We start from the raw sequence: 22,327 nt of genomic DNA on the forward strand, positions 1-22,327 counted from the left end.
TTCTTCGTTCTGACGTCATTGTCGTTTCCCGAGAGAAAACTAGGATGTAAGCGATGTATCCAACGAAGCAGTCAGGAAACAGATTATAATAACGTTAAACAGGGAAATACTCTTCCATTAACGTCCGGACAGAACATTAAACGACGTATTTTGACCTGAAAGCAGCTTAAACCAACAGATAAAAGTCGGTAAGATTCGACACGTCAGTGACATGACTTCTACTTAGCTGTCAAGCTTTAGCTCTTTCGCTTGGCTAACATGGCTGTTGACGTGACCGATCCGGTTATAAGGACGTCTTAATGACATGTCAGGTGTGTGCTTGTGCCCTAAAAACAGTGATGTGACGACATTTGACTTATTTGCGTTGTCTGTCAAACGTAAGATAACACGTCTAACCGGAAACAACCGGCTGTGAGGTTCTATCTGGACCCGTCACGCATCGGGTGTGGTAGCCACCAGTCAAAACACTTCAGACCGGACGCCTGCGTCTGTTTGGTCACGTGATCAAGCTTTCACAGCCGACCACTCAGTCGCCTGACAGAATAAATAAATAAATAAAAAACATAACAGCAGGAAGTCTGTTGTTAACATTTTGGCTAAATTCACTGATTTCACAGCTTTCCATTCAGGAGGGTTTTCACTGTAGCAGTTGCATAATGGCTGATGAGTCTGGAGCAGATTCCATGATTTGTTAAAATAACCACAGTGACGTTGTCATGGTGATCTCATCACGGTTAATTTAACTATAGGTCTCATTTCTACTGCGTAATATCGACTAGACGCACCTTTTTTTGTTGCTGTTTCAATATGGCAAAATCATCTGGTATTTATTAATTCCGTGTTCATTGCGGTTACAAACAAGATATCAGAGATATTATAATGGTATTAGAGATATGCCACTCTCAGAACTCTGAATATGTTGGAGGGCAAGGATTTTGGATTAATCATTTATGCTTTTTCAGTAGCACAGACTTGCTAATACTTATTTTAGCCTCATATTGAAAATCCTGTCAGGTTTGCATCAGGAAGGGCATCCGGCGTAAAACTTTTGCCAAATCAAAGATGCGAATCAAACCTATGACTTCCATACTGGATCGGTCGAGACCTGTGTAAACAACGACCGCCATCGGCGCTGTTGACCTACAGGGCGCCGGTGGAAATTGGATTACTGTTGGTCGAAGAAGGAGAGGAGGAAAGTGCGTTCGCACAAAGAAAGAGAAGAGGAGCACCAAGAGTATAGGACTATGGATGTAATGAGGGAGGACATGAAGGTAGTTGGTGTGCGAGAAGAGGATGCAAAGGACAGGGCTAGATGGAGGCAATTGATTCGCTGTGGCGACCCCTGAAGGGAAAAGCCGAAAGAAAAAGAAGAAGAAGAAGATTGAAAATCCTGTCAGTCCAGTATTCTTGTCATAACATGGATTACTTAACTGGCCTCACTCAAAGAGAACACATTTCTACTGATTGCTCCCAATAAGTCTGATTTAATAGAACATTTATGCAACATGGAGCCTCTGAAGTTGCCATTATTAAATTGTCTAAATTTCTGCAGATAAGATAACACTCCCATCCTCACTGTAGAAAAAAACAAAGGCCTTTCAATGTTTGACAGACACCTATTATCTCATTATCATTGATTTTAGCCTACTGGGTATGCTAGCACAAAGTTAGCCCATTGGTTAACGGAGAAGCTAACATGTTAACCCACTGGTTTTATCTTGGTAGAGAATCAACTGTTAGTTTCATCTCTCTGTCAATTATCACAATTGAATTCCCACATATAAATCTTGATGATGCAAAAACTGTCCATTCATGGAGCTCTGTTTCCTTCTCTTGGTTTGAAAAAGTCCAAAAACAAAAAGATTGGATTACATGAACTTCATCTGTTGCAGGTTTCTGTCAATCTGCTGAGCTGAGTTGTGGTAGGATGAGTGGGGCTGCTCTGGGTATCGAGATTGTGGTCGTGTTTTTCCTGGCGCTGGTCTTGCTGCACCGTTATGGAGACTTCAAGAAACAACAGCGCATGGTGCTGTTTGGCACACTACTGGCCTGGTATCTGTGCTTCCTCATCGTCTTCATTTTACCACTGGACGTCAGCACGGTCAGTCCCGAATGATGTCAGTCACCTATTGATCAGATTAAAGACGAGATCCTGACCACTGTTGTTGTTACAGACCATCTATAAGCAGTGCAAGATTGACCAGGAGGATCAGACCTCTGCTCCCACCACCAGCCCATCAATGCCAAATCAAATGATGGCAAACACATCCGTCACACCCACTAAAAGGTTGGCGAACAACACAGGATCTTCTGACGCATGAAAATGATAACGTATGAAGAAGAAACCACATTGCGGGACACCTTTACTGTGTTTGTTCTTAGTGTTTTAGTGTAAATGTCCACAATGGTTCACTCTCTCCATCAGCATGAGGGTCTATGACTCAGGTTAAATGGTAGGATTAGCCTCTGTCGGTGTGTTTCTACGGTAACCCTGTTTTTCTGTCTCCTCCCCCTCTGCAGCACCACAGTGAAGCCCTGTCACAAGCCCTGGAGTTACATCCCTGATGGAATCATGCCTGTGTTCTGGAGGGTGGTGTACTGGACGTCCCAGTGTCTCACATGGTGTGTATGACGCTGAATGTTTGTAGCATGTTTTCCATTGTACCTTCCTATTCCATCATGATTGCTGATGTTGTCTGTTCAGGCTGCTGCTACCCTTCATGCAGTCGTACGCTCGCTCCGGTGGCTTCTCCATCACAGGGAAAATTAAAACGGCGCTGATCGAGAACGCCATTTACTACGGGACCTACCTGCTCATCTTTGGCTCTCTGCTCATATATGTGGCTGTTCATCCTACGTGGCACCTGTCCTGGTTAGTGGAAGGCATCTCCACAACACCAGTGGGCTGACTGCACCTTGTTAATCACCTCTTTAAAAAGTGCTGATGTCCTAGTGACAGCAGTATGTCCTGACCTCCTGTGTGACTCAGGTATGAGCTCCAAACCATCGGCATCACAGCTGCCAACACTTGGGGTCTGTTCCTCCTGGTGCTCCTGCTTGGTTATGGTCTGGTGGAAATCCCTCGCTCCTACTGGAATGCTTCCAGACATGAACACATGCTCATCAAGACGTACTTCAAAGCGTCTAAGCTGATGACGGAGAAGGCAGACGCAGAGGAGAACCTGGAGGATACCATGGAGGTGAGGGGGGGATCAGCTGTGGAACTTTCAGTTTATTTGGTGGTTCAGTGTTTTTACTGTGAGATGTCTTTTTTTTTTCTTTAAAGGAGGTGAGAAAAGTCAGTGAAGCCATCAAGTATAACCATCCATTGAGGAAGTGTGTCGACACGATTCTCAGGAAGGTATGCGTAATGCAAGGATAAAACAAATTACACTCAGTGTTTGCCCAAAAATTACGGTACATCTTGTGCCCCCCCCCCCAGTGCCCGGTGGATTACCAGGAGAAGATGGGCAGAAACATGGACGACTATGAGGACTTTGATGACAAACTGAACACTTATCCCAGTGAGAGGAGCCTGGTGAAACTTCATAAGCAGGTGAGAGAAGTCGGCTCTATCTTCACCTTTAAAGGTTCTGTGCTTGACAGATTTCAGAGGATACTGTGATCATTGTTTTCTTTCGGTTGAAGGAAAAAAAATGAATGTGACTTCTGGTTTGTCATTGTATATGATATCTGCTTGACAGCCACCATTTTGTCTGGTCCATTCAATTCACAAGGGTAAATGAGACTAATACTAAGGACAATGTATGTCAACAGAAAACAGTAGTGATCCTGAACATGAGCCCTGTGGAAACCCAGTTATTTAAGTTGTGTCCTGTGTTGTTCGTTGTCAAGGTGATCTATGCGGTTCAGAGACACAACAGGACTAAAGTCCAGTGGCAGATCCTTCTGCAGCAGGCCATACATCTGGAGGATGTATCCAAGAACGAATCCAGTTTGAGCCACCAGTTCATCCACAGCTTCCCGTCCCCTGAGCCAGCTGGCTGGTTGAGCAGATATGTGTACACGCCAGCTGTAGGTACGTTACATACAGCTGGCGTGCCTGACCTTCCGATTACTTCTAGTACAGTTATAAGTTTAGTTAAGGTCATGTGATCTGATGGTTTGTGGCTGTGGTTTCACAGAGTGGTACTGGGAGTGTCTCCTGAAGCGCTGGCTCTACCGGCTGCTGTCCGTGGCCCTGACCCTGTTCAGCGTGGCTGTCGTCTGGTCCGAGTGCACCTTCTTCAGCACCCAGCCTGTCCTGTCTCTGTTTGCCGTGTTCATCCAGCTGGCTGAGAGAGACTACAACTACCTGTACATCGAGGTGAGACGCGGGTGGGGTGGAACAGAACAGTCCAGACAGAACCCGTTCCAGTCAGTCAGACTGTTTCATGGTAACACTCTCTCTACCAGATGGCGTGCTTCATCACCATCTTCTTCCTGTGTATCTGCGTTTACTCAACCGTGTTCCGCATTCGGGTTTTCAACTACTACTACCTGGCCTCACACCACCAGACCGACGCCTACAGTCTGCAGTTCAGCGGCATGTAAGTCAGGATCCAATTAACAGGAAGTATTGAGTTTAGACTGAAACTTAATGAGCAGACCTCTGTATTTAGATGCTTTCATTTTGGCTTATTGTTGTTATTTTTAATGAATGATAGAAACTTTAAAAACCTTGTAGACATCTGGAGAAAAGTCAGATAAAGGCTGGTGATCACATGACCTCCTCACAACCTCACTGGCTGAAATAGTCACCATTAACAGCCGGAACCGGTTTCTGTAAGTGCAGGTTTGATGTATGTTTTTTGCAGGCTTTTCTGTCGGCTGACACCTCCTCTGTGCCTGAATTTCCTGGGTTTGATCCACATGGACTCGGCCATCTCCCACAAGGCGAAGGAGCAGACGGCGTACACCTCAGTAAGTCTCCTCTCTCCACCATCCCGCTGTGGCTCCTTCGTCTGCTCATCGGTCTGCTTTTCTCCTTTCAGATCATGGGATCGATGCATGTTCTCTCTTTCATTGCTAATGGATTCTACATCTACTATCCTATGCTGATCGTAATCCTTTGCATTGCCACTTACTTCAGGTGAGTCACAGATCTGCAGCAGATGCTGTTTCCCTTTTGTGGAGCACTAGTAGACAGGTAAAAAATAAAAACTTAAGCACAGATCAGCATCACTATCTAATTTATGTGGATAAATCTGTAGTAAGTTTCAGTTCTATAAATACCTGCAGACATCGGAAGGCAGCAGTGCACGCATGTTAAGTACTGATGTCACACACCATAATTGACTCGCCTCACACATCACCTCCATGTTGAGGGAAAGCTAAAAAATCGACTTAAGTGCGCAATCATATCTGGAGCTTGACAGTAAAACAGTGCATCAGCATTCTACAGCGTTTGACCTTTAACCCACAAACAATGTTAGACTGACGGATGTTTTGTCGGTGTTGCTATGGTGACCTGCTCCTTGCTTCTTGTTAACATGAGCCTGATCAACTCTCCTCAGTCTAGGGACTCGCTGCCTCAACCTGTTGGGCTTCCAGCAGTTCATGGGCGACAGTGAAATGACATCTGACCTGATCGACGAGGGCAAGGAGCTGATCAGACGAGGTAACTGTTCACAGGCGACAGCAGTAACACGGCACTGGACAACAGCACACAGACCGTCTAACTGTAATTGAAACATTTGTTTTCACAGAGAAAAGGAAGCGTCAACGAATCGAAGATGGCGAGAACAGACGGAGAGTGAGTAACAAATGATCTCATGATAATATTCTATTGGTCTAAGGCTGAGGCTCCCAATGATGTGTCACCAAGTGTCTTCTCTGAGCTCCTCAGTAGTTCATTTGGTTCACTAATTTTTCAGGAGGACCCTGAAATGCATTCAGTGAGATGTAGGCCAATGTGTCCTCAGGAGGGCGCCAGAGAGCAGAAGAGTAAGCGTTGTGTTCATCTGTGGGTTCATCTGTGTGTTGCAGGAATGGAAGGAGCGCTATGGAAACCAGAGAGAGGACTACTCAGCGAGGAACATGACCAGCCATGAAATGAAGGAGACCAGTTATTCGGACAGCGTGACACCAATCAACAACAGACGTAAGTTGACACCGCTTCTGTTTCTATGGCAGAACATAGCGGCGACTGACGATGGTGTCATCTGTTAAACAGAGGCTAAATATTCTCGCTCTGGGAATCGGGCAGAGAGGGATTGCATCGAGCTGTTGGAGGATGCCGAACCTTTAGACTTCAGCAACGATTCTCTGACGGACGATCCTCTTGACACTCAGGCTGGCAGGTAAACACACCCTAATATGTCGTTGTGCATCATTGTGCTTTATCATCCTGTACGAATGCCACAGATGTACTCAGTGGGTCATCCTTGTTCTGACTCTTGAAACGACAGTGGACCTGCTGAATCCACCTGTGAAGCGGGGAAACATTTTTTTCCTGGCTTCAGCTCCAGTGGTTTGTTTTTTTTCTTTCAGACATGCAGGTGGACGCTACTTATCCATATCATCTTCTCGCAGTCGGATATTCGATGACGTCTGATTGGAACTGGAGCACGCTCAATGTCAGATTTCAAGTGAATGTATCACATGACCTCCATCATACAGCTCACGGGCTGTTCCCTCATCTCTCAGGATGCATGGAAATCAAAACAACGGAGCACCTGTAAGATATCTATTGAAGGACTATTAATGTTGCGAAAAATCCTCCTGAGGTGCTCTGTCTGAGCATGCTCAGAGCGGTTGCATGTCGGCATCACTTTAACTGCAGCCATCAGACAGTTTTTTACCAGGGAGGTCAAAGGTCTGCATGATGAGTCATAAACCTGTAATATTTCTTGAAACACTAAGCTGGAAGTGGATGATGATGCTCACCATCTGTTACATGTCCAACGTCTGGAGTTAATACACTGGTTCAGATTTTAAACCCAACTCACAAGTCAGGTGTTTTAAAATCTTAACAGGTTTTCAATCAGGTTTTAACAGACACAGGAGAATCTTCATAGATTATCTCAGATGGTCACAAACTACAAGATTGAAAATGATGTTTTAACAGACATTTGGTGAACTTGTTTTTCTGATGGGCGTTGCCGCAAGAAGTTGATCTCCATTTTGTTTACATCTGCTTCCCCATGTAAACATGTGACAGATATCACATGATCCAGAGCATTGGTCCATGAGATTTGTGTTAACATTGGGGGGTGCCATTGGGGCAAATCCCCCCTCTCCATGTATTGAGGTTTATGGTCCTTGAGTGGTCGGTTAGATTCCATCTCAGGCCATTCGCCTCATGTCTTCTCCCCATTCTCTCTCCCACACTTCCTGTTACCTCTTTAGCTGCCTTTATCCAAAAGGGGCAACAGTGCCAAAAAACTTACAAACTAAATAAAACTTTAACTTAACTTTATAATAAAAAAAACATAATTCCATTCTTAAATTAGAGAGAATCTGTGACTTCTCTCCTACAGGATTTCAAACCAGATTTTAAACGTTGTCTAGCCTGAGCCCAGTGTTAGCCATTCCTGACTAATCAGGAATGGATGAAAATGATTCCCAACACTACGTGGAGACACTGAGACCTCAAGGAAAACAGAGAAACGTGTGTGTTATGATTTCAGATAAAACACTGACTTTCTGGAGGGACACCAGTATTTGTAGAGATTATACTGTATGTCGAGCACGCAGAAACCTTCTTTCCTTTGTAGCTCAAACATTCAAACATGGTCTGTGTTTGTAGTGTTGGATAAAGCTATAGGTTCAGGCCTCACTGCTGTTGATTCAGTTTAATTATTCAGATAAAATGTTTTGGAGAAATGACACTTCTATTCTGTGTGTGTGATTGTCAGGCAGCTTCTGAGCCTAACTGTTACTGTTTTAACCCGATCTGACTTCACTGGCATGTATCTCAAGTTTAATGAAGGATATTTATGCTTTTTTTTTTTTCTCAAATGTTGTGGATTTATTGATCTCTTGATGACGAGTCATCGATGATTCACCTCACCAATGAATGCTGAGTGGCTGAGAAGTCGGGCGCACGATGTAAGAGCCAATTTGTGCATCACCAGTGTGTCATCAGAATAGAAACAGGAACTGTTGATCAGTGAGGTGTCGAACGGCTTGTCGTCACGAGAGTGCAGTGTCTTCGGGAAATCATTGACATGAGGTTACAGGTCACTCCTGTTCTAATGTATAGTTTGTAGCTCCGGTGTTGATGAAGAAATCCAGCTGACAGGTTCAGCTGAGCCATTTGAAAACAAGTTGGGAGTGTCTGAAACTAAGCTGAGGATAGTGACTGAGTGTGTACATATGTATATTATCTGTATTAATATAATGATGGTGATTGGTGGTGGTGGTGATGATGATCATCTTGAGGAGGCACAAAGTGATTCCAGCCCTGCTGAATATTCTGGTGAAGTATTTATGTATTTATTATCCATTGATCTCAACGCATCTACAATCTATGATGAGCTGATCTCTGTGTTGTTTACTGTAGTGAACTATTGAAAAAAGTGGAGTATGATTTGCTACGTGTCAATAAAATAGATAAAAAGTGTTGTCCTGTTTATTATAACTTCTGCTGTCGTGTTGTACTTTATACAGAACCACACTTGTTCTTTCTGGATTGTCACATAGATAGATAGATAGATACTTTATTAATCCCGGAGGAAATTGCATATATCCACTGCTCAGGCATTAAATCACATCTCAGAGCAGCAGATTTAGTTTAAGCCTCAAAGATGTTGCTTTTGCAGAGATTCTCTAACTAGACTATGAGGAAGGTATCACAAAGAGAAGGGACAAAACGAAGAAGAAATATAATCTGCTAATCCACTTTTGTGTGTACAATGACTAGAAAAAAACATCCCATTATCAGGCAGATACTCATTTTGAGCAGAGCTCATGCTGAACCTTTACTCTGTCAAAGATCTTGATTTCAAATAAACTCCTGGACTTTCTTTAAGCAGTGAAACAGAAAGTGAGATAAGGAAGTCTTTATTGGCCTGATAAAGACAGACCCTCTCTAATCACAGAGCTCAGTACGCTGTTTCCTGTGCAGTGTATGTTTCTGTGAAATCATGTGACCAGAGAAGGTCCTCCCTCTGAGCTGATAGTAACAGATTTTGTTCTCATTGTCAGAACGTTTCAGGACCACGACAGGTAAGAATGTTTTAGAAAAATGTGAAGATCAGGATTAAATAGTTTGGAGCTTCCAAAAAAACATAGACTAACACAATCTAAGCTTCCTGCATGCATAAGAAATTGTATCTGGTGTATCACTGTCACTGCATTGTTTCTGCGTTCATTGAGCTTTACTTTTATCTTTAACGTTTAGCCTTATAGATCTCACCATGTCTTTTGTTATTTTTTTGCCATTTGTTATCAATGTACATCAGATATGCCAGGTTTTAACATTTTTTACTTTCATTGATAAACGGTTTCATTCTTCTTCTTCATCTTCTTTACTCTGTGGCTGAAAGTGCATGTACGAATATGTACAATGAAATTTGATCAGAACAACATGGACCCAAAACTGGGTTTTCATTTTCAGTTTCGGTGTTCAAATGTCCTGTGTAAACTCACCTTTATCCCTGGGGACAGATAATTCTACTTCTTAAATATGTTTATTAGAGTCCGTACAGTAGATGATGTTCTTTTGCATGACCATAGTGATGTTCTAAGAACACTGATCTCATCTCATCCAGAGAACCTACAAGCAGTTCCAACCCCAAGAACCGCAAAGGCGTTACCATGGCAAAGTGAGTAAAGACTGTTACAAGGAAATTGTATGATACCAGACCAGGTGTACTCCCTGTATGAATAGTGATGTAATACTGGCAGGATCAGGTGGAAATATTCACTTTCTATACTTGAATGTAGAATGTGAAACTATTCCTATGTCTGTAAAAGTATGCAAGTACAATGTATTAAAGTTACCAGTACTGAAACTGGACTTTACATCTGATTAGCTGATTGATTAGAGCTAATCTACCTGTTACCTACTTCTGGACCTGGTGTGGTATTTTTATTTTCTTTACATCCAACCTGAGGTATTTTTGTACTGCTACTCAAATATGTGGGCTGATCGCTAGCCCTATCCAAAATGTTCTGGGTTCAGCGGCCAGGCATGTGACTTTCGGTACAGAGAAAGAAAGACATCAAATATGTTAACCATCATTTAATGTGGATTACAAATGTTTAATGTTTTATTCAGGTTTAAAACCCTTCCTGTTGTATGTGGAGAAAATCCTTCCTCTGTCACTGCTGTCAGAACTGTTTTCAAACACATTCCATTTCACTGCTTGTCTGGGGTGGAGTTCATCAGCTCCACCCCGGTGATCGTGTACTTCAAAGTTAGTCACTTTACATAAATTTGGAAAACCCTCTGAATGGTGGTCTGTCCTGGAGGTATCTGTGCCCCCCCACCTGTCCACAGGTAGTCTCCAGTCTCTGACGACCTATCACAGCTCCTCTGGTCATTTCTTAAGCTTCTACACCGGTTCAGGGACCTCAACTTCTTCTCTCAGGCTTCTGGCATTGTCTGGGCCATTTCTTCAATGTAGGTTGTCACTGCCTGATGACAAACCAACCTCCCTATGGGAAAATACTAACTACTAAGTAACTCACAAAAATAAATAAATAAGTAAATAAATAAATGAACGAACGTGTGTAATTTGAGGGCCACTGTGGGCTACACTCTTTGTTCCCTGTAAGACGCGTATCCCAAGAAACAAACTCAAACACTTCTGTGTCAGCATTGGTACATTTATTCCTTCCAATGCTACAGGTTTGTTAGTCCATCAACTGGTAAAGAATACAGCAACTTCCAATTATGCGCTCAACAGAAATATGCCCACTGAGCTCACCCAACTTCCTCATATATACGCCAGCGAGCTAGGACCTTCACTTTTCAAACGTTGTGACACACACACACCTACCGCATTACATGACCCAGCCTAAACATGCAGCCTAAATATTCAGATTTACCAGTGTGGCTCCTACGTCTGAGCACAACCATCAGCAGCATGACTCTCAGAAGGATTTTGGATTTCACATTTAAGAGAGAATAAAGGTTTAGGAGATTAATCTACAAGTTATCAACAATCACAGTGATGTCACTCCACCCAGGCATCCGTCCGTCCAAAGTGAAGGACCCTGATGGCAGCTGCAGATTCACCTGTCATTTTAAGCCTTTATTTTGGAACATCAGAAGAGCACCCGTGGAGGATGAAACTTAAAGCTAACTCCTAAAAGAGTGTGGGAAAGGACAGAGGTTTGACGCTTGAAGTACCAGTCCATATTAGATGTCGCACAGATTTTACTAAAGATAAACCTGCTGATGTGTCACCACGAGAAGCTGCTAATTAGAATCACATCTGAGGAGTGGATCTTTGTTTGTCAGTCAGGCTTAAATCTCCCTTTAGAGAGACTGAGTTGCACAGGAACTTTTCTAGGGCGAACCGAGGAAAGGAAGTCATTAAGGTAGAGTTGTCACAATGAACAGCTGTCATTCCAAAAAAAGTAATTTAATTATCATTTAGTGGAAATAAATAAATACATTATAAATAAATACATTTAAGTCTCTACTCATAGCAGATATGATTAGTCAGTGACACCTAGACATCAAATGGCTGAAACCAACATGGAACGAGTAATTAAATACAACACTTGACTAATTGCATAGACCTTGGAGTCAGCAAGAAAAGTGATTATATTAATTTCTTTGTATGTTAAAAAGCTTTTAACTGGTGCCATTACTTTTCTGCAGGAATGCAACATCTAAATTTGCCAATGTTATCTTCAAAGTTCTGGTGCATTCAGGGTGTCCGACCGTTTACCAGCTGACACCAAGGAAGGAACATATCGGACGTGTGACAAGACTGACACTTGGTGAAAAAGATGCTGCAAGGCCAAATAAAACCATTTTACTCATTGGTGAAACAGGAACTGGGAAATCCACTTTGATCAACACTCTGGTTAACTACACCATGGGGGTGACGTGGGAGGATGACGTCTGGTTTCAGATAGTAGAGGATGAGAAGAGAGGTGAAACAGACAGTCAGAAATCAGAGGTGATTGTGTACCAGATCTTTGGTTTTGAAGGAAGAACTCTACCCTACTCGCTGACCATCATCGATACTCCTGGATATGGAGATACCGCAGGGATAGAACGTGATGTCGTCATCAGAGATAGATTGTTTGACTTTTTCCAATCAGTTGATGGAATTCACGAGGTCGACACTGTGGGTCTGGTGCTGAAGGCGAGTGTGAATCGACTGAATGACCGGCTAAGGTACGTGTTCGATTCGGCCCAGTCGTTGTTCGGAAAAGATGTGGAGAAGAATATTGTTGTCCTGTTCACCTTCTCAGATGGAAGAACACCAAGAAATGCTTTGAAAGCCCTCGAGGCTTCAAAAGTCAAATGTGCCCGCAATGAGAAGAATCAACCCGTTCACTTCCTGTTTGATAACTGCCAGCATCAAGACAGGACGGAATACAGAGAGGACCTGCAATATGCAAATGAGGTATCATTAAAAGGAATAAAGCAGTTCTCACACTTTTTGGAAAAAACTACCCCTCAGAGCCTGGAGACAACCGTCGCCGTCCTGAATGCACGAATCCAACTGATAGGATGCGTCCAAAGCCTCCAGGAGAGAGTTGAAATCATTGAATTTCAGCAGAGAGAGATCCATCTGGTTCAAGAATCCCTGAAGAAATACAAAGAAAAGATGATAAAGAAACAGAATTATTTTGATGAAGTGGATGAGGTCTACAAAGAAAGAGAAGCTGTGAGAGGAAGAGCGACCTGCTGCACCATCTGTGAGGAGAACTGTCACTACCCAGGATGCACCATCGCCTTGCACCCAGAATGCTGCGAGGTCATGAGGTTAAGCCGCTGTACAGTTTGCAAGGGAAAGTGTCACGTGCAATTTCATGTTAAAGAAAACTGGATTTTTGTGGACAAAATAAGAAAAGTCCAGAAAATCAACACAAATAGGAAATGGAAGTATGAAACTTATAAGGCAGAATGTGATAGCAAAATTGGTCGTTTAGAAAAACTTCAAAAGAAACTAGAGGAACCTAGGAAAGAAAGAGACCGCTGGCTGGAGAAGTTCTTCCAACACTTTGTCACGCTGGAGCAGATCTCCCTTCGTGCCGATTCACTGTCCACCATCATCCACTTGGACTTTGTCATAGACCAAATGATGGAAAAAGGAGACACAGAGAAAGTCCAGAAAATGGAAGAGATGAGACATAGAGTGATTAAATATATGGGAACTGGAGGATTGCAGTATATCTCTCCTGTTTAAAAAAACGGTGTCACAACTAATAATTTTCTGTGGTACGTAATGATACCACTGCATCAATCAGAGAACTGGGAACAGTTCCTTTGCTCGTCTGAATCACAAACTCAGAAGTTTGTGTTTGAGCTGCGGCTCCTGGTCTACAATTATGTTAGACAGTGACGTACTGCCTTCTGGTAATTAAACAGTGCAGATTAAAAAGGTTTTGTTTTCACTCTCTAAATTAATCATTGATATACTCTAATAATTTAAGCAAATCACAATTACTTTCTCATCCCCTTTAAAAGACTAGTACATCTCAGCCAGAGCGTTGCTAGGAAGCAGCCAGTAACTGCTGCTCACTCAGCAGAATGGTTGATTGCATCTCTGAACATTTTTTGTGTTTCATTTTGAAGTTGTTTTTGTTGTTGTTAAATCACGTTGAACAAAATAATTCCACGACTGACATTTTTCAAATGTAAGTTTAGTCGAATACACATCTGTGATTTATTCTGATGTCACACATACAGTATACTACATTTTTATGATGATGACGTTGAATCATTTATGAACCCTAAGTTGTATATCATTGGTTTCTTTGTGTGTCTTCCTGTTTTGCATGATGATTTCGGGGAAGTGATTGTTTTCCTTGACTGATGTAGTTTTGTCTGAATCACTACTGAAACCTCAACCTGACTTAGTCGGTTTGCTCAAGGCATTTCCGTGTTCTCTTTTCAATAAACATCTGAGTCAATGAATAAACACGCAATACTCTACCATTATTTCTGAAACCAATTCCCAGGAAAACAAGATGAAGTTTTGTCCCTGGTAATGAAACTAGGTTGTTCATTCTGCTGTTATTGGAGTTTGAATACACTGTACAAGACTGTCTATTGGCTGATATAAATGTAACCTGTATTTACTATGGAGTGGAGTAATCAAACTATATTTTTTGTTCTGGCATTTTTAGTAAATTGTACTGTGTGTTTTTACAGGAATTTATTTACTTTTATCATTTTGTTTTATCCATTTCTTGTGTGTTGCTATACTCTGTATCTACACTCTACCACATCTGGTAGTATTGCTCTGTTTCTGCAGAACATGCAGCTGCATCCTCATTACTACACAGAGCACTAAATTCTTGACATCTGGACTGAAAGCAAAACCCAGTCCAAGAATGACCTTTAGTCCAAAGGTGGCCAATGTGACAGAATGATAACAAATGGACGGATCCCTTATCTATATGCCTCTTCTCATTTTATTCATGGAGGGTCATGATCATAATAATAATGACCCATCATTAATGAGCATTGATGGATGACACCTGCATTGTTATCATGATGATAGCATCTCATCTTTATGATTGTTCTGTGTTCCTCTGCACATGTAAAAGGTCTCACACATGGTCCAGATTCTTACAGTGAAATGGTTTACAGTAATATATTGTGTTTTTGTTGTTAACTAAGGATGGTTGGAATTTTAAAAGGAAGATAGGTACTTTACATAGTGTATAACTTGGCAGTCCTCAGTACCTTCTCTCTTTCTACAGCTGGCTGTTTTACCTACTGCAGGTGCTTTGGTCTTCCTGCCAGTTTATTCTTAAATCTGTTTGCCTGTTTTGGGCCTTTTTGCGCCTCACCTCATGGTAAGCCTCCATATTTGTACGGTCATTATTAAATTTGCTCAGTCGTTTGTGTGTGTGTCCTTCCTTTTCCTCGTGTTCCTGTGTCTGGACAGTCAGAATTATGTGAATACATATCAGGTGTTAGACTTTTGTAAAACAAGTTTTCATAAAGCATTTAAAAGATACAAACCGGTCTACAAACGGCTTTCAAGAATTTACTTCATTCTTTCACTCATATATGAATTTATCTGTGTTCTGCAGGATCGCCTCGTTCAGATTTAACCAAATTATCTCTGAAAGCAAATGCATTCGTTCAGGATCTCCTTCCATCTACCAGCTGACACCAAAAAAGGAGACTGATGGAACTCTAAAAAGAGTGACTCTTGGTGTAAGAAATCCAAAGAAATTACACAAGACCATCTTACTTGTGGGAGAAACAGGAACTGGAAAGTCTACTCTAATCAACACTCTGCTCAACTACACCATGGGGGTGACATGGGAGGACAACGTCTGGTTTCAGATCGTAGAGGATGAAAGCAGATGGAGAAGTCAGTCGGAGAGTCAGACATCAGATGTAATCGTGTACCAGATCTTTGGTTTTGAAGGCCTGACGCTGCCTTACTCTTTGACCATCATCGATACTCCTGGATACGGAGACACCAGAGGGATTGATCGTGATTTTAGCATGAGAAATATATTATTTGACTTGTTCCGATCACATGATGGAATTTCAAAGCTTAACGTTGTAGGCCTAGTGCTGAAGGCGAGTGAAAACCGACTGAGTGACCGACTGAGATATGTGTATGATTCAGCCCAGTCTCTTTTTGGAAACGACATGGAGAACAGAACGGTTCTCTTAATCACACACTCTGATGGTCTGACACCAAGAAATGCTTTGAAAACTGTCGAAGTGTCGAAAGTAAAGTGTGCTAAAAATGAAGAGAATGAACCTGTTCACTTCCTGTTTAATAACTGCCAGGATCAGGACAGGACATACGAAACTGTGAGCCTGCAATGTGCAAATAGAGTATCAACAAATGGAATAAAAGAGTTCACACAGTTCTTGAGAAGTACTACCCCTCAGAAGCTGGACAGAACCGTGGAGGTTCTCAGGGAGCGTATCAGACTGACCGACTCCATGAGAAACAAACAAATGAACCGGTGGCTCGAAGAGTCTTTCCAACATGTCATCAGACTGGAGCAGATCGCCCTGAATCCGGACTCTCTGTCCACTTTGGTTCACCTCGACTTGCTGATTGAGAAGATGCAGGAGAAAAGAGACACAGAGAAGGTCCAGAAACTACAGGAGATAAGAAATCGAACAGCTAGAGTTCGAGGAATCAGAGATGCGCTGTTTTACGTACGGCAATGGCAAAGCAGCTGATGTAGAAACGTGATAACCTACAAGACTGTGAGCAGAAAACAAGACTTTCATTTATTCATGTGTGATGTTTAAAGAATAAGTTCATAAGATAATAAAAACTAACTCCACTCTTCTTCATCAGTGATTGTGTTTGAGGTAAATGACAGTGTGGGATTGTTGATCAGTGAACACTGGCCTCTGATTTGAACAACAAAGTCTGACCATTCCATGGGGTTTTTTACATCATAAAATCCAGAAGGTCCAAAAAGGTAATTTAGGAAACTCCAGATGAAGACCAGATTATATTCTGAGATGCAGAAGGACTATCTGCTTACAATCTTATTTAGTTTTGTTCTCAATTTTTAAAAAAATCAGTAATTCAGCATTTAATACCAGATTTATTGTAACTTGATTAATCGGTAATGTGAGAAAAATGGCAAATGTCATATTTGGGATTAATAAAGTATCTATCTATCTATTTCCTCTGGGATTAATAAAGTATCTATCTATCTATCTATCTATCTATCTATCTATCTATCTATCTATCTATCTATCTATCTATCTATCTATCTATCTATCTATCTATCTATCTATCTATCTATCTATCTATCTATCTATCTATCTGTCTGTCTGTCTGTCTGTCTATCTGTCTATCTGTCTATCTATCTATCTATCTATCTATCTATCTATCTATCTATCTATCTATCTATCTATCTATCTATCTATCTATCTATCTATCTATCTATCTATCTATCTATCTATCTATGTATCTATCTATCTATCTATCTATCTATCTATCTATCTATCTATCTATCTATCTATCTATCTATTTGCATCAAAAATACTAATAGGTACATTATTTATTTCTAGAGTCACCAGAATCTGGACTGTTAAATTTTATATATGTATCTTTCTTTGAGGTGATGATGAGGAAAGAGGAAGATCCCAAGTCAAACTCAAAAGCTCACATCCCTTCTTTACTTCTAGGGAATCAGGAACTCTCGCCACGTCACTTTCAGATTTCACCTGATACAAGAATAAACTGAGTGGCTGCTTTGGGCCCGTGTGACCAGCAGGGGACGCTACCCGCTTGAAATATCCCATCAGAGCAAGGAATTTTTTAGGACAAAGAGGATAATTGAGATCATTTAGAAATCACACGATTGATTCAGAAACCATTATCTAATTCAAGGCAGTTTGTTCTGGATATTCATCAAAAATACAATTTGTTTGGAACAAGTCTGCACATTGCATTCGAGATTAACTGGCTGAAACAAATTTCACCCACCTCTATTCAGAGGTTAAATTTCTTTTTAATTCGCAAGTTTGATTGATAGCATTCCTGCTTTTCATTGTAAGGTTTTCTTGTCATGGTCATTTATCCACTACCGTTCTTAGTCTCCCTCCAGGAAAGAGACGTCATTTTTGCGTCACGTCCTGTCTTTGGTTTGTGGTTACTATGGTGACGAGACGCTAATTCGTCCCGTTCAAAGTTTAACGGGTTGTAGTGGGAAAATATCGGTTCAAATGCTGCTGAATCAAAGGAGAAGAAGATGTCGAGAAGAAACGGGACCGACGCCTCATTCTGTGTCTGTGGTGAGAAACAAAATATATGTTAATATATAATCATCATCATCATCATCATCATGGGAGAAAGAGAGAGAGAGAGGAACAAACTCCCCAGGATTTCAAAGATTTTGAAGGGTTTGTGCAGATTGATTATAATTTTTAGTAGTTTTGCCTGAAATATTTCTAAAGATTATTGGAAAAAACTCATAAATTCTGATCTAGATTATCACAGAAATTCAGTGACCTCTAGACTATGGTAGGGTTCATTTTGTCAGGGATAATTAATCACGTTGCTATCCTGGTGGAGATAACAAACCAATGTGTTAATCTGTGAGAAAGTCTTAAACAAACTGAAGTTTGACAGGACAAAATGACCAAACCCCCATCATGTATCAGGTACAATTATATAATCAATATCTTGAGCTTTTAATGATATGAAACAACAGTTTAGCTAAAAGGTCTTAACACTACTAGACAGACTTGTCTGGACGGCAAACTTTGGAGACTGCCGTCATACTTAAACCGTCTTACTGATCTCTTATAGCTTACATCTACCTATTCCAAACTGTTAAATGACTACATAGCATATCTGCACATCTGATAGAGAGCAAAGTTTCCATCGTTGAGGCCGGTGGACCAGTTGATCCAGCAGAGGCAGAAACAGGATGCATCTCGTGACCGAGCCCTGGAGTTCATGAAGCACCAGCAGAGCTGCGGAGTGAAGACATCGTGGCTGAAGAGCTCAGACGGTCGATACCTGAGAGAAGACATCAAGAGACAGGTGTGCACCGCTCTGAATCATCAGGATGAGCAAATCCAGGAGCGGAGAAACAGGTCAGCAACTACACATCTGCATACTGAGTGCAATTCCTCCAGTATTTATGTAGAGTATCCACAAAATGGTTAAAAGATAATCAGTGTAAGGGTTACAATGATGGTGTGTGTGTGTGTGCGTGTGTCTGCGTGTGTGTGTGTGTGTGTGTGTGTGTGTGTGTCTGACTCTAGTCATGCTGTGACATGTTATTGTCCACGGATCAACTATCAATACATCTAAAATGATCGACAGTAGAATTATTTTCTTTGTCTAAAATTCCAGTCCAGTTCAATTCCATGACAATGTTTGTAGATTTTATAACTTTTTCATGTTTTTGCATTTGATTTCTTGTCATTCCAGCATTTAAAAAAAACAACGTTGTTTGTACCCCCAGGCTGCGGGCGCTGTTGATGTCCGAGGAGCTGCAGCTCCTGCAGGAAATGGAGGAGAAGGTGGAGACGACGGAGGAAAGACAAACCAAGATGAGTGAACGAGTGAAGGCCCTGAGAGAGCAGAGGGAGCGAGAGAGACAGCAGCTGGTCTCAAACAAGCTGGAACAACTGTTCAGGTGAGCACACCTCAAGATAAAAGTGTCAGCTTCCACATCATGGACAGGCTTTTAACATGAAGAAGAAGAAACTGCAATTAGTACTTTTTTCAGGGAGCGGTGTGAGGAGCTGAGGACGATCCAGAGCCAACGCACCGAGCAGCAGGTGTGTTCGGAGAGAGCTGCTCAGGTGAGGAGTCGACAAGAGGAACAGCGGCGGAGGCGACAGGAGGAGAAGATGTTTGACCAGCTGTGGGAGGCCGATTGGCGGGCCAAAGGGGAGCGTGAGGCTCAGCGGGTGGAGAAGCAGCAGCAGAGAAACGCGCACCAGCTGGAGGCCATCAGGACTCAGATGGAGGCGGCAGAGGAGGAGAGGAGACAGCAGCAGAAGCTCCGAGAGGAAGAGTCCAGTCTCATGGTGGGCTCACATCCGCATGTTCATGTTCAGGGTTCACATCATCATGCTGATGTCGCTTTAAATTGTTAAAATTTCATTTAATTTTTTAAAATTTTAATGGTGTTTAAATGTAGTTTGTTTGTTTTTTTAAATTTCAAATGGATCCAGCTCGTGCTAAACCTCCAAGGCTGTTACAGAAGTAGCTGGACCTCGCTAGTTACAATTTTAGTTTCTATCCAGTTAAGATGTTAGCCACTATCCCTGGTTGAGCTGCTATCCAGTGGCTAACACGTGGCTACTTTCATGCACCATTGCCGTCAAATCTAAACTTCCCAGCTGCAGCAGCAGGAGATGTGGCGATTACAGCAGCAGCGTGATCAGCACCAGAAGCTCCGGAATCAGCAGAAGCGACGACATCAGCTGGACGAGGGTTTACGGCTCAAAATGAAGCGTCTGGCTCAGGAGCAGCAGGAAGAACTCCAGCGGGACATGAACATCCTGCAGGAGCTGCTCCAGCAGGACACCAACCAGGAGCAGGAGGCTGCTCAGAGGAAGGTAGACACCATGTTCTCCTGAGAGTTTTCTTCATCACAGATGTAGAGTCTATATGGTCTAAATGGTGGACTTCTTGTGAACCAAACCCTCCTTGATCCAGGCTGAGCTACGTGAGGAGCAACAACGGTACCGGCAGTTTCTGTCCGATGAGCTGCAGAGACAGAAGAAGGAGGAAGCAGAGACGGAGCTGCTGATTGAGGAGAAACTGAAGGAGGTGTTTACAAAACGAGAAGAGCAAAGTCGAAGGCGGCGAGAGGCCAGCGATCGACTGATGAAGGAGGTGATGGAGGCTCGGAGTCTGCAGATCCAACATAAACGTGAGAACACTCGCTCACGCTTCAGCAGGAAATGAGTTCCAACAGTAGAGATTTATTCATGTGGTGTGGTCTTAGTGGACATGAACCAACAACATCAACTGGAGTTGTCCAAGGAGAGAGAAGAGCTTAACAGAATGATGGAGGAGATGAAGTTGATGGATGAGGAGGACAGAAAACGGTAACTAAGTCTCTGCTGGTCCTGAACTGATCCCTCTTCTGGTTTTTTTGTGGTTCCTGAACTGGTTTCTGTTTGTCCCTACAGCCTGAGGCAAACCTGTGAGGTGTACCGGGCCGACCTGAGGGCTCAGATGAAGCAGCAGGAGCAGCATCGCCAGGAGCAGAGAGCTGAGGCCCAGAGGGAGCATCAGCTGGGTCTGATCCAGCAGCAGCTGTACCACCAGAGGAAAGAGGAGATCCTGTCCAGACCTTCATCCCACACCGTCACCTCCCACCCGTTCAGGACAGGAGAGGCAAAGGGCTCTCAGCCATCCTCCATTTCACTTAATGAGGGTATAACAGATTAAAATTATTGAATAATGAATAAAATAATGAATAAAATAATTGAATCAAGTTAATCAAAATAGTTAGCTGTGATTAATCATGAATAATCCTAAATTAAAATCCTAATATTGATTTACTTCTACATTTGGGGGGGAGTTTTTGGGTCAAGGTAAATTTATTGTGTGAAGCTGTACTTAAGAAACGCAAGATACAGTAAATTGGTTTTGCAGATAAAACTTTTAATAGCATCTTAAAGTTTATGATTTCTTTGTTGAACTTAGAACTGTTTCAATAAAAATCTAAGGGGAGTGTTAGTCTCACAATGAATTACATTATTCTATTAGTCAGAGGACAGGAATATCACCATACCTGCACAGCTGCACCAGTATTTCTAAATTTATCAGCTTGTTCCCTCGGTTCCCTCACATGACGAGGGAACCGAGGGCCTATGAGAGACTTGTTCTCTGTGTGATCTCTGTTTTGTGTTTGTGCTGGCAAAGCCACAGTGAGAGGAATATGATGAATGATTGAGGAGTAATGAATAATTATCAAATGTGTTAAATATTAAATAGTTTACATGTTTGAACATCAGAATAAATACAGACTGCATTTCTTTTAGTTTCAGGATCTCAGAAACAATTGCTCGTGTCAGTAAGCAAAATGTAAATCAAGTTATTTTGAACCTGTGAAGAAGAAGAAGATGGAAAATGTCGCACAAGTACCCTGAGATAATGTCAATACACCTATACATTGTTACATCACATCTGGATGTAGGAGCAACTCCTATATTCACAATAAGCAGAAACTAAACCAGGTATGTTTCAGGTCAAATGATCAACAAAAATCATCTAAAATGTCTGTAATGGAAAATAAGGACACAAATAATTTAAAATGAAGTTAATCACATGCAGGAAGAATGCCGAAATGATAACTCACACGGATGATGTTCCCATTGCTTCACACTTTAGCCCCCTACTTTATCATCATATCTCCTAAATCTCCTTTAAGACTTATTGGCGGCAGACGGCTTTCTGATAACTTCTATTTTATGTTTAAGCGTTCTGAAATGAAACTTCTCTCATTGGTTGATCGTTTTTTTCTGATGTAAAATACCGTACATATACGGTAATAAATATTTGGTTGTTAAAATTACTTGAATTGAAGACAGATGTTTTTAAAACTGCCATCTATACAGACAACTACAACAAATTTACAGAAGATCATGAAGAAATATCCAGTAATAAAAAGATAAAAGTCGTAACATAGAGCACTCGAGTTTTCAGACGCTTTCTTCAGTGTTTTTTTTTTTCTGTTAACAACTTAGTAATAAAAAAGAGCTATGGAC

The 22,327-nt window shown here is 41.8% G+C and overlaps 4 protein-coding genes across 6 annotated transcripts; all 4 read left to right on the forward strand.

Annotated features, from left to right (window-relative positions):
• Positions 1-35: 35 nt before the first annotated feature.
• On the forward strand, positions 36-8,584 carry lmbrd2b (LMBR1 domain containing 2b). 3 transcript variants are annotated; one of them, XM_068335144.1, is made up of 18 exons: positions 36-188; positions 1,893-2,101; positions 2,175-2,287; positions 2,521-2,622; positions 2,705-2,872; positions 2,990-3,200; positions 3,287-3,361; positions 3,443-3,556; positions 3,856-4,039; positions 4,146-4,327; positions 4,417-4,550; positions 4,818-4,923; positions 4,995-5,092; positions 5,517-5,620; positions 5,709-5,755; positions 5,989-6,103; positions 6,176-6,302; positions 6,493-8,584. In XM_068335144.1, the coding sequence occupies exons 2-18, from the start codon at positions 1,928-1,930 to the stop codon at positions 6,554-6,556; spliced, it is 2,118 nt and encodes a 705-aa protein (XP_068191245.1). In that variant the 5' UTR covers positions 36-188; positions 1,893-1,927; the 3' UTR covers positions 6,557-8,584. The 3 variants fall into 3 exon arrangements, with proteins under 3 accessions (XP_068191245.1, XP_068191244.1, XP_068191246.1); XM_068335143.1 differs by having other exon boundaries at positions 179-311; XM_068335145.1 differs by lacking the exon at positions 36-188 and adding an exon at positions 997-1,392.
• A 610-nt stretch (positions 8,585-9,194) lies between these two features.
• Positions 9,195-15,164, forward strand: LOC137608951 (uncharacterized). The gene is made up of 2 exons (XM_068335596.1): positions 9,195-9,770; positions 11,780-15,164. Exons 1-2 carry the CDS (start codon positions 9,763-9,765, stop codon positions 13,320-13,322), a joined length of 1,551 nt encoding a protein of 516 aa, XP_068191697.1. The 5' UTR covers positions 9,195-9,762; the 3' UTR covers positions 13,323-15,164.
• Positions 14,107-16,593, forward strand: LOC137608857 (uncharacterized). Its single transcript, XM_068335446.1, has 3 exons — positions 14,107-14,123; positions 14,818-14,940; positions 15,181-16,593. The coding sequence occupies exons 1-3, from the start codon at positions 14,107-14,109 to the stop codon at positions 16,301-16,303; spliced, it is 1,263 nt and encodes a 420-aa protein (XP_068191547.1). The 3' UTR covers positions 16,304-16,593.
• Positions 16,594-17,806: 1,213 nt separating this feature from the next.
• cfap53 (cilia and flagella associated protein 53) lies at positions 17,807-21,402 on the forward strand. The gene is made up of 8 exons (XM_068334596.1): positions 17,807-17,878; positions 18,456-18,685; positions 19,060-19,233; positions 19,327-19,630; positions 19,946-20,164; positions 20,265-20,481; positions 20,557-20,659; positions 20,744-21,402. Exons 1-8 carry the CDS (start codon positions 17,810-17,812, stop codon positions 21,003-21,005), a joined length of 1,578 nt encoding a protein of 525 aa, XP_068190697.1. The 5' UTR covers positions 17,807-17,809; the 3' UTR covers positions 21,006-21,402.
• Positions 21,403-22,327: the final 925 nt, after the last annotated feature.

The sequence above is a fragment of the Antennarius striatus genome, chromosome 15 (genome assembly GCF_040054535.1).
Source record: "Antennarius striatus isolate MH-2024 chromosome 15, ASM4005453v1, whole genome shotgun sequence".
NCBI lineage: Eukaryota > Metazoa > Chordata > Actinopteri > Lophiiformes > Antennariidae > Antennarius > Antennarius striatus.